The 12,695-nt window shown below is 41.8% G+C and overlaps 1 protein-coding gene across 1 annotated transcript in view; it reads right to left on the bottom strand.

Annotated features, from left to right (window-relative positions):
- The window catches only part of ANO3 (anoctamin 3), a 227,108-nt gene that overhangs the window by 17,343 nt on the left and 197,070 nt on the right, over nt 1–12,695 (bottom strand). Inside the window, exons 18-20 of the mRNA XM_084629858.1 lie at nt 7,893–7,929; nt 3,144–3,255; nt 1,612–1,669 (exon numbers count right to left, since the gene is read on the bottom strand). Of these exons, the coding sequence (XP_084485984.1) occupies nt 1,612–1,669; nt 3,144–3,255; nt 7,893–7,929 (207 nt within the window). The remainder of the gene's footprint in view (nt 1–1,611; nt 1,670–3,143; nt 3,256–7,892; nt 7,930–12,695) is intronic.

Genomic DNA, 12,695 nt, shown 5'->3' on the forward strand with positions numbered 1-12,695 from the left:
CATAACTGCACTCAAAAACAAAACAATGTAAAATTTGAAAGCCTACAAGTCCACTCAGTCCTACTTCTTATTGAGCCAATCGCTAAGACAAACTGTACTTGAATTAGGTGAATTGAAAAATATTATTTCTTTTACAGTGCAAATATCTGTAAGCAAAAATAAATATGAAGTGAGCACTGTACATTTTGTATTCTGTGTTTAATTGAAATAAATATGTTTGAAAATGTAGAAAACATCCAAAATATTTAAATAAATGGTATTCTATTATTTAACAGTGCGATTAATCGCAATTAATTTTTTAAATTTTTTTAATCGCTTGACAGCCCTAGTATTAATATATATTTTAAAAACACTTATATTTTAAAGTATTTCCCTGGTTTTTACATGTGCAGCCTGGATGAAGAGGAAATATTTAAATTTCTAGGGTGAAATCAACTGGAGTTTTGCCAGTGACTTCAATGTAGCCAGGCTTTCACCTCTGTACTTTAAAGATATTTCTAGGAAATATGGGCTATGGTGTGTATTTTTCTATGGTTTACTTAACAGTGGTTAAAATGAATTTTAATGCTTTTGAAAGGTAACACTGATGGACCTGTAGAATTAAACTACCCACAGAAGTAGTACTGCACGGGCAAAGGTAATGCCTATTGCTTCAGCTACCGTGCTGCCAATATAGCCAACCATGCAAGACGGGGACCTTTTTTTGAATGAGAATTTGGACAAATCTCCATGCCCATTGAATTTTTCTGCCATAAATTGCTGTAAACGGCAATGGCTGTGATATGGACACTTATCTTCTGGATGGTACCACCAACTCATTTCACACCAGCCAATAAACATGCAACAGAATGAAGCCATATTTGACCTCTAACAACCTAATCTGAATTCATACTATTGACTTGGAGCTGCAAGTCTCTGAATCTTAAACCTTTCAATTTATCCAAACTGTGTGTTTTACTTAGGTAATGAGCTATCAATCATAGCTAATAATTGATGTCAACTTTTTCAGACCTGGGTGTCTAAAGGTAGGCTCCCAAATCAATATATAGGAACCTAAATAGAAGAGGCCTAATTTTCAGAGATGCTGAGTAACCTCAGCCCCCCTCCCACCCCCCACACACAGTGAAATCAGGGGAAGTGGTGTGGTTTAGCATATTTATATGCCCAGGTTTGAAAAAGTTGATTTTAATTTTTAAAGTAGTACTCTCACATTAGGGCAAACTTAATAACCTATCAACAATAATGGGCTGCACTTCTTTTGTGCCTTCCATCCAAGAATCTCAATGATCCTCAGAAATATTAATGAGTTAGGCCACCTAACAGGCCTCTGAGATTGTGAATAGGAGACAGTAATACTACCCTAATAGGGGAACGGAAGCACAGAGAGGTGAGCCGCCAGTCCAAAGTTGTATAGCAAAGCTGAGAGCTCAGAAGAAAAACCACATTTTCTGGTTCCCAATCCTCTGCGATGGAAAATAGATATGTCCTTCCTCACTGCAGTTTAATGGAAGAATAAATCTTACACATGACTATAGTTTATGTCTTTTGAATATTCCAGAGTTTCCTTTTTGCACAGAGATTTTACAAGAAAAAAAAAAGGGGATTGTTTACCTCTTCCAGTCTCCATCTATTAAAAAGTTTGTTGTATTTTCCTGGACGGCCTGCAAATCTGTGAAATGAAATTTTTGTTTCTTAATGGAAATTCCAGTAATATTTTGTATTACTAGAATTGTTGAATTTCATCCATTGACCAAACCTGTTAACTATAAACCGTTTAAATGATAAGTGGCTGAAGGCCATGTGCTAAAATATGAGATCTAAAGAGAGCCTTGACTATGGAGGGGAAGAGGTGTAGGAGTTATTTCAGAATCCAAACCGGTACAGACATCCACATTTTGCAGGTAGTCCCAAACTCTATAATGCGCAGAAACAAACCCCTGCATTCATACTCCCTGAGCTTTGAGATGTTAGAAATTCAAGCCTCCCAATTCTGCACTGGCTCCAGGAAGGCAAACCATTATACCCATGCAGTCAATGAGGATCCACACAAGCACAGGGATTAGCTCATGCAGATCCAGCCTCCAGGATTGGGGCCTCAGATATGCAGTATGCATTTCAGGTCAATCTCTGTTACAAACAGATATTCATAATAAATCCTTCTCACAGTTCTAATAGCTCTATATGTAATTCCCTGCTCAGGCAAAATTCCAAATGACTTCAATGGAAATTTCACCTGAGAAAGAAATGAAGGACTGGAACTTCTGGATCTTACAGGACTCTGGATTTAGCAAGTCAGAAGAAGATAAAAGACATAAAATGGATGGCATAAAGAAGTGTCTAACATAATTAGCATGAATTGTAATATTGTCTGTAGCTTGTTTCAATATGTTTAGTAATTTATAGTTAAATAGAGTAATTCTATGATATTCTTAGCAAGAGGTTTTCTATTTTTTCCATCTTTAACTGAACCATCATCATAAAACTTGGCAGTTCTAGTCAAAGAACTCAAATGTTTTGTAGACATAAATTAATTAGTATTTCCAACAATCTTGTAAGGTTGGCAAATATTATCAAACTTATTTAAAAAATGGTGAAAATGAAACAAGGTCAAGAGGCTTGCCCAAGCTTACACAGTGAATAAGCAACAGGTATAGAAATAGAATCCAGGAATCCTGGCTCCCAATCCTGCGATAACAGCGATTGCTAGTTATAGGATTTGTTTTCCAGGAAACATTACCAGTAGGAGACAGATGAGCAAAAAGGGATGGAGCTAGATTCAGCTTTTGAAATGTATCAGCATGTTCGATACAAATCTGTATTTAGGTATCTAAATAACTGGCCTGATTTTCAGAGGTTTTGAGCATCCCCAGTCCCTATTGATGTCAATGAGAACAGCAGGTGCTCAGCACCTCTGGGAAAAAAAATCAGATTTTAAGATCTTAAAGATCCATGTTTGAAAGTTTTGGCTTTAGTTTATACTCAGTTCCACAAATGTTGCTGATTCTGACATCTATCTATCACATTAAAACATTTTCTTTACTGCAATTTAATGCATTACCATAATGAAATATCTAGCACTAATAGTTCGGTGTTCATTTCCCTCCTATATTTAGAAAATAAAATCATGACCAAAAATAACTTACCTGCCAAGGAAAAAAGCAATATAAAAGATAGAGCTGTTTAAGTTGACAAACTGGAAGAGGAACATTTTCAAGGCAAAACTGTTTTCCCATTCAGATTCTGTTCTAGGATGCTCTAAAAGGAGTGACATAGTACACATTACACATTTACAAATGAAATGAAGTTGCAAGTGTCTTACAGAGTTCCAGGGTCAACATGCCTCCTAAAGAAGAAATGACAGGGCTCAAATTAATTTAACCCTTTAAGTAAAAGTTTCTTTTTTCCCCCTCAGTAAAGTGTGCAGTTAGAGGGCCACAAAACTCCTACCCCAGCTATGACCAGCTTGCTTCTATGCAGAAATCAAAAATGGTGTCCCTGAACTGTGCAACATCACAGAACTTTCAGGGAGAGTTCCATTCTCCGTTTTGATGGTTCTCTTTCTGAATTCAGTTTGAATCTTCAATTTTTTTAAACCTTTGAGAGGCCTTGATTCTTCTCTTAGTACATTTCCCAGACCAAGGAAGAGCTCTGTGTAGCTCAAAAATTTGTCTCCCTCGCCAACAGAAGTTGGTCCAATAAAAGATATTACCTTACCCATCATATCTCTTTGATTCTTCTCAGCCATTGTGCATGATAATGCTTAGCATCAGCAACTCAATACACAGTGGCGTGGTAGACAAGCAGTGAAGTGATCAGAATTGGCAGCAACCTCTCCCTATCAGCTTCTCATAAACATTTTCATGCCTTATTCTGTGCTACTCCTTATGTATGGGAACATCTTCCCTCAATGTATCCACAGGGACACTACTTTCTCATCAAGACTCAACTCTGTCATGATGCCTCTAAGGTGTCAGGCATTTGACAACAGTCTGGGGGCAGATGGAACGGATTGGTCCTTTATATTTTTTAACTACAAATATAAATCTGCATACAAACACCTCAAAAGTTTTATTTAATTCCTCACTCCCACTCTTTGCAAGAAGATTTTAGGATTTTTAGGGCAGGAATTCTATCTTATTTAGAACTGGCTGTTAATTTTGAAATTTGCAATTTTGACATTTTTCATGAAAATTTCAAATTGCTTTTGAAAAATTAATTATGCTGTATAATTATTAATTATACAGTATGCAGGTAAGCGATTCAAAACCACCTGAGTGATTTAGAGTCTAAGTCACATAACTCACCATGAAATCAATAAATGCACTTTGGAGCATTTAAAATATATGTAGTCATGTTGTTTCAGTGAAAAAACAACTGCATTTTTTTCTTTGAGTTCTTTAATAAAAACGAACAAACAGAAGTAATTAACCAAGATAGGGTGGGTGCATTTTTCAAACACTGGATGAGATACTCAATCCTCTAAAGTTTATATGGTTGCTTAGAGTCAAAATAAACAAACACATTATAAGGCTGTGGTTTGCCTTTCATTGGAAGATCGCAGCCTGTTGACAACCAGTTATTGTTTTTTTCTTCCTTTCCTTTTATTATTGTAATGAGGGCTTGGCTACACTTGCAGATGTAGAGTGCTGGGGTTAAACCAGCCCTCGGAGACAGCAGCAGGGAAAGCACTGCAGTGTGTTTACACTGTCAGCTGCAAGCACAGTGGCATGGCAATATTAGCACCTCTTGCAACGCCACAGAGAGCAGTGCATTGTGGTAGCTATCCCAGTGTGCAAGTGGCTGCTGCGTGCTTTTCAAATGGGGGGTGGGAGTGGAGTGTGACAGGGAGTGTGTTGTGTGTATGTGGGGGGAGAGACAGTGTGTTTTGGGGGGCAGAGAATGTGTCAGCATGCTGTCTTGTAAGTTCAGACAGCAGCAGGGAGAAACCCCGACATCAGCACCTCCGTCCCCTGCCTCGCTCTCACACACGCAGGCCTCCGCAGCATCAGCATTCCACAGTAATGGTTTGCTTTGTCCTGGGGCAGATGAGCATGCCGGCTGTCAGAAATGGAGCTTTGAAGGGGGATATCTGCATGCCAGCAGCAGAGTTCAAAACAATGACCAGAGTGGCCACTTGACGTCAGGGGATTATGGGACATTTCCGGAGGCCAATCACAGCGCAGTAATGCAACATGTCATCCACACTGACACCCCGCGCTCCAGCCAGGGCACAGCAAGCTCTACGCTTCTTGTAGAGGTGGATTACCAGGAATGCTCCAGCTACAGAGTCCAGGCGCTCTAAGTGCCTTGCCAGTGTAGACACCTCAGGAGTTAGGGCGCCCAGGGCTGATTTTGTGCTCTCTAACTTGCAAGTGTAGCCAAGCCCTGAGTTCAGGAAGTATCTAGGAACACTAGGGCAATAAAAAGTCATTCTACTGTAGGTGAAAAGTAGCCAGCTGTGTTCTGGTCCAAGTCAGAAAACGCTGAAGTGAATTTAAATGTGCTTTTTAAAATTTTAGTAAATTTTAGTTTTATTTTAGTTCTGTTTTAATTGGAGTTAAGAATGAGTGAACACTTTCCTATCTGTTTGTCTATAGGCAGACCTTGCACTGAACACCAGAATTTGTCTTGAGAAATGATGTCAATTCTAAAAACTGGTGCTGGATTACTTCGGCAGGGTTAATGGTGTCTGTCAGAAAGCTTATGCTCAAATAAATTGGATAGTCTCTAAGGTGCCACTAGTACTCCTTTTCTTTTTGTGTCATCCAGTTGTGTGGCATATTTGTTAGAAGGGCTGTCATTGGGTAATCCTGCTGCCTGATGCAAGACCTCAGACTGACTGGTGTTTAGTTTAGGCCCATTTAGGTTTTAAGTTAGGGCAGGGCCATTTGGACTTTGGAGAATTGTGTGTGTGTGTGTGTTCCAAAAAGTGCAGAGGCCAGTGATGGACTGAGGCTAGTTGTTTTTCAACTGCAGCCACAAATGACCTATTGCTCTTAGGAATTACTTTGTGAAGTTCTGTTCAGTTAAGTTGCAGTGTTTTGGCTAGTTCCATATATATATATAAATGGTCTGTCCTCACTAGTTCTTGCCTTCAGCATTCTTGTGACTGACCTGGACACTTTCCTCAATAATAAGCACTTTTCCAAAGTCTATTAGGTATAGAAACAAAACGTACATCATCATGACCTACTTCTGCAGGACCAGAAGCCATATTATGAAAGGGATAACTGACACACTATTACACCAGATGTCAAAAGAACTTTTCATGTATAATAGGAAAAACAGCTCTAGCGAATCTAAGCTCTGCTCTCTCTCATTCCCCTGTGGTATTCAACAAAGTGCTGTGATAGAAACAGTTCGATCAGTAAGGGTAAAATCTGAGTTTAACTAGGCACAAGATTATATAAAATAACTTGGATGAGCCCAGTGACTGTCAAACTTTTGTGGGTGCTTCCAAACCCCTAGTCACTTATCCATTAATAGGTGAAGTGGAGTTTCATGTTAAGCACTACTAGTAAATGTAGGGCATCAAGCGCCTGAGTTACAACTTTTTTGTAGTCTTCTCTGTGTGGAGAATTACCATGTCTTTAGTATTGTACATGTACATATCCCACAGCCTCCTGTTACATTGAAAGACTGACTTCTTTGTGTGAATTACAGCACAATCAACTATATCATTAAATTGGACACATCAGATGAAATGTTAAGGATAAAATACATTGACACAGCACCAGATTGGAAATTAAAAAAGTAGCCTCCCTGATCACAACTTTTTTGACTGAATGGTGATTGCAAGTTTTATTATTAATTTCTTTTTAAAGAGTCAAAATTACAGCTGGTCGAAAATTTGATGGAAAGATTTGCCAGTGGAAAATGGCATTTTGCTGAAACCAAACAACTTTCAGTGGGAATGTGTTAATTTTGACATTTAGTTTTAAAATTTTTATATAGCATTTTGATAAGGTCAAAACATTTCTTTTACACGTTTTTGGATGGAATATTTTGCTTTGTTTGTAACTTTATTTTACATTATATTTTTTAAAACCACTAAGAAGTTGAAATTGAAACATTTCAATTAACCCTAAATGATTTTTTTGAAAATTTAAACTCATGGGAAATTTTGAAATTTTTTGTTGTATCCCAATTCGGAATGAAAACAAATGTCAAAACCAGGAAATTGTTCATGAAATGTAAATCCCAGGCCTCACATAGCACTAGTCAGAATATTTGTCTGGAAAAGGGAGAGGAGTTTTTTCCTCACTAACTGAGACCAATGGATGTAGCATGATCCTAACCTGATACATCTCCCCTTTCTACCAGCGGGACAGGTAAAAAAACACAACACTATTTTTTTCAGGCTTCCAACTTTGCCTGCTAGCATTTGAAAACTAAAAAGAATTGATCCTGGGGCACAAAATCTGATACAGCAGGATGAAATCAAAAGTTATCTGTATTTAGGTGAAGGAACAATTTAGGTGTTAATCATCTAATCTGATCCACACAGGGGTGACACCTGAGCCCGTGGACAGCTCCACTGAATTCATTCCATATGGACGTTAGCTGTCCCCCTGTACTAAGCAGACTGCAGGATGAGGACTTCTAGAAATGGTCCACAGTTGCATAGTTCATCTGTGATCCAAACTTCTCTAAAGTCTGTGGGGGAGAGTGGGGGCATCTCTTGATCTAGGGATTTGGTCATCTCTAGGGGCCATTGACCAGTTTTCTCCCCTCTCCCATCCCCCCACCCATATGCTAGGTAATAGTTTTCACTGCCATTGGTAGGCAGTTCATAGTTTGGGAAAGGGCACCACATTACTATGCATGTTAAAAATGGTTTTGACGATTTGATATTGAAATACAAAGTTATACAGTATAACTGATGCACCTACCTAAATCTGTTAGGAGATAGGCAACTTTTTCATATACCTGAAGTAAAAATAAGAAACAGCATAAATTATTGCAAAGATTTTATATTGTTAAAATATCAGGATATCTATTAAATAATGAATAAAAGTAAGCACTTGAAGGAAACAAGTATTTAACTGTCCTACAACATCAAGATAACCGGGATGAGGGCAAGAAGCCACAGGAGTCTTAATTATTTGCAATGAAAAAATTATTCATCTATTTTAGTCCCTCTTTTCCCTCTAGGCTAATTATCCACAAACACAATTAGATTTTTATGTTCATAGCTTGAATTTATCTATATAATGATTTATAGAAATATATTTCAGTCCACAGAATGATCAAACTATTTGCAATTTATCATTTGCTATTTATCCTGTGTGACTGGTCACTTAAGCTACAGATGGTATTGATCTATTTTCTGACTATATGTATCTACAAAGATTTTGAGATGGCTGGAGGAATACTTTTCATGCAAATACATATTCACAAAAATATTAATATATAAACAGATATCTGCATGAGCATTCATTGGTTTTTCCCTTACTGTTAGGAATAGTAAGGAGTTTGCCTGGGATCTGTGCTGGTGAGTATCTGGGTATCTGAGTGTGTGTTTGGTGAGAGGATCGGAGTGTTTGTAGTGAGGGCAGCTTGAAAGTTTGAGTGAGTGCTTGATTGGTTGGCTGAAAAGGGCGGGAGTTGGGAGTGTTTGTTTCAGGTGAGCGTGGCTGTTTAAAAAAAGTCAGCACTCCGCGAACCAGCTGAGCGGCAGGGAACCAGCTGAGCTGCGGGGGGCAGAAGAGCAGCAAACAGCAGGAGTTTGCCTGGGAGTTCGCCTGGAGTGAGCCCACTGAGGCTTACACCCTAACGACTTCTCTGAGTAATTACTGCATCTCCTGAGGAAGCTCATAGTAGGAAGATAAGATGGATGCGGAGTGTTCAACTCTTGTGACCTGCACTGGATGTGCCATGTTTGTCTTTCTTCCAGAGGACAGAAGCGACTTTGTCTGTACAAAGTGCAAGCTGGTCTCCATATTGGAAGAGAAGGTTCAAGGTCTGGAGCAACAGGTATCGACCCTGCGTTGCATAGGAGAAACTGAAGATTTCCTGGACAGACGTCAGGATATGCTTCTACAGGCACAAGGTTCTGAAGATTCAGAGCAGGCTGCGCAGTGTGGACAGGAGGACGGTGAAGAAATCTGGCAACATGTGACCTCCAGAAGAAGAAGGGGGAACATCCATGTACCAGCAATGTGGACCCAGGTAAGTAACCGTTTTCATGTTCTCTCCACAGGTACCATTGTGGGGAGTGGCCCAGATGATATGTCTGAGGGAAAGGAGCAGAAGGAGACTCCACCAGTTGAAAGGCATGAGATGCACTGTCTTAAGGTTGGGAGTTCCATGACCACCACTCCCAAGAGAAGGAGGCGGGTGGTGGTGGTCGGGGTCTCTCTCCTCAGGGGGACTGAGTCATCTATCTGCCGCCCTGACCGGGAAAACAAAGAAGTCTGCTGCTTGCCAGGGGCTAAGATTCGCGATGTGACGGAGAGTCTGCCGAGACTCATCAAGCCCTCGGACCGCTACCCCTTCCTGCTTTTCCACGTGGGCAACAATGATACTGCCAAGAATGACCTTGAGCGGATCACTGCAGACTACATGGCTCTGGGAAGGAGGATAAAGGAGTATGAGGTGCAAGTGATGTTCTCATCCATCCTCCCCATGGAAGGAAAAGGCCGGGGTAGAGACTGTCGAATCGTGGAAGTCAATGAATGGCTACGCAGGTGGTGTCAGAGAGAAGGCTTTGAATTCTTTGACCATGGGATGGTGTTCCAAGAAGGAGGAGTGCTAGGCAGAGACGGGCTCCACTTAACGAAGAGAGGGAAGAACATCTTCGCGAGCAGGCTGGCTAACCTAGTGAGGAGGGCTTTAAACTAGGTTCACCGGGGGAAGGAGACCAAAGCCCTGAGGTAAGTGGGGAAGTGGGATACCGGGAGGAAGCACGAGCAGGAGCATGTGAGAGGGAAGGGCTCCTGCCCCATACTGAGAACAAGGGGCGATCAGCGGGTTATCTCAAGTGCCTATATACAAATGCACAAAGCCTGGGAAACAAGCAGGGAGAACTGGAGGTCCTGGCAAAGTCAGGGAATTATGATGTGATTGGAATAACGGAGACTTGGTGGGATAACTCGCATGACTGGAGTTCTGTCTTGGATGGGTATAAACTGTTCAGGAAGGACAGGGAGGCCAGAAAAGGTGGGGGAGTTGCACTGTATGTGAGGGAGCAGTATGACTGCTCAGAGCTCAAGTATGAAACTGCAGAAAAACCTGAGAGTCTCTGGATTAAGTTTAGAAGCCTGAGCAGCAAGGGAGATGTCGTGGTGGGAGTCTGCTATAGACCACCGGACCAGGGGGATGAGGTGGACGAGGCTTTCTTCCAGCAAGTCGCAGAAGCTACTAGATCACATGCCCTGGTTCTCATGGGCGACTTCAATCATCCTGATATCTGCTGGGAGAGCAATACGGCGGTGCACAGACAATCCAGGAAGTTTTTGGAAACTGTAGGGGACAATTTCCTGGTGCAAGTGCTGGAGGAACCAACTAGGGGTGGAGATCTTCTTGACCTGCTGCTCACAAACCAGGAAGAATTAGTAGGGGAAGCAAAAGTGGATGGGAACCTGGGAGGCAGTGACCATGAGGTGGTCGAGTTCAGGATCCTGACACAAGGAAGAAAGGAAAGCAGCAGAATACGGACCCTGGACTTCAGAAAAGCAGACTTTGACTCCCACAGGGAACTGATGGGCAAGATCCCCTGGGAGAATAACATGAGGCGGGAAGGAGTCCAGGAGAGCTGGCTGTTTTTTAAAGAATCCTTATTGAGGTTACAGGGACAAACCATCCCGATGTGTAGAAAGAATAGTAAATATGGCAGGCGACCAGCTTGGCTTAACAGTGAAATCCTTGCTGATCTTAAACACAAAAAAGAGGCTTACAAGAAGTGGAAGATTGGACAAATGACCAGGGATGAGTATATAAATATTGCTCGGGCATGTAGGAATGGAATCAGGAAGGCTAAATCACACCTGGAGTTGCAGCTAGCGAGGGATGTTAAGAGTAACAAGAAGGGTTACTTTAGGTATGTTGGCAATAAGAACAAAGCCAAGGAAAGTGTGGGCCCCTTACTAAATGAGGGAGGCAACCTAGTGACAGAGGATGTGGAAAAAGCTATTGTACTCAATGTTTTTTTTGCCTCTGTCTTCACGAACAAGATCAGCTCCCAGACTACTGCACTGGGCAGCACAGCATGGGGAGGAGGTGGCCAGCCCTCTGTGAAGGAAAAAGTGGTTCGGGACTATTTAGAAAAACTGGACGTGCACAAGTCCATGGGGCCAGATGCGTTGCATCCGAGAGTGCTAAAGGACTTGGCGGATGTGATTGCAGAGCCATTGGCCATTATCTTTGAAAACTCATGGCGATCGGGGGAAGTCCCGGAAGATTGGAAAAAGGCTAATGTAGTGCCCATCTTTAAAAAAGGGAAGAAGGAGGATCTTGGGAACTACAGGCCGGTCAGCCTCTCCTCAGTCCCCGGAAAAATCATGGAGCATGTCCTCAAGGAATCAATTCTGAAGCACTTAGAGGAGAGGAAAGTGATCAGGAACAGTCAGCATGGATTCACCAAGGGAAAGTCATGCCTGACTAATCTAATTGCCTTCTATGATGAGATAACTGGTTCTGTGGATGAAGGGAAAGCAGTGGACGTGTTATTCCTCGACTTTAGCAAAGCTTTTGACACAGTCTCCCACAGTATTCTTGTCAGCAAGTTAAAGAAGTATGGGCTGGATGGATGCACTACAAGGTGGGTAGAAAGTTGGCTAAATTGTTGGGCTCAACGGGTAGTGATCAATAGCTCCATGTCTAGTTGGCAGCCGGTATCTAGCGGAGTGCCCCAAGGGTTGGTCCTGGGGCCGGTTTTGTTCAATATCTTCATAAATGATCTGGAGGATGGTGTGGATTGCACCCTCAGCAAGTTTGCGGATGACACTAAACTGGGAGGAGTGGTAGATACGCTGGAGGGTAGGGATAGGATACAGAGGGACCTAGACAAATTGGAGGATTGGGCCAAAAGAAATCTGATGAGGTTCAACAAGGACAAGTGCAGAGTCTTGCACTTAGGATGGAAGAATCCAATGCACCGCTACAGACTAGGGACCGAATGGCTAGGCAGCAGTTCTGCAGAGAAGGACCTAGGGGTGACAGTGGATGAGAAGCTGGATAGGAGTCAACAGTGTGCCCTTGTTGCCAAGAAGGCCAATGGCATTTTGGGGTGTATAAGTAGGGCATTGCCAGCAGATGGAGGGACGTGATCATTCCCCTCTATTCGACATTGGTGAGGCCTCATCTGGAGTACTGTGTCCAGTTTTGGGCCCCACACTACAAGAAGGATGTGGAGAAATTGGAGAGAGTCCAGCGAAGGGCAACAAAAATGATTAGGGGACTGGAACACATGAGTTATGAGGAGAGGCTGAGGGAACTGGGATTGTTTAGTCTACGGAAGAGAAGAATGAGGGGGGATTTGATAGCCGCTTTTAACTACCTGAAAGGTGGCTCCAAAGAGGATGGATGTAGAATATTCTCAGTGATAGCAGATGACAGGACAAGGAGTAATGGTCTCAAATTGCAGTGGGGGAGGTTTAGGTTGGATATTAGGAAAAAACTTTTTCACTAGGAGGGTGGTGAAACACTGGAATGCGTTACTTAGGGAGGTGGTGGAATCCCCTTCCTTAGAAGTT

The sequence above is a fragment of the Lepidochelys olivacea genome (assembly GCF_965140295.1).
Source record: "Lepidochelys olivacea isolate rLepOli2 genome assembly, chromosome: 6".
NCBI classification, from domain to species: domain Eukaryota; kingdom Metazoa; phylum Chordata; order Testudines; family Cheloniidae; genus Lepidochelys; species Lepidochelys olivacea.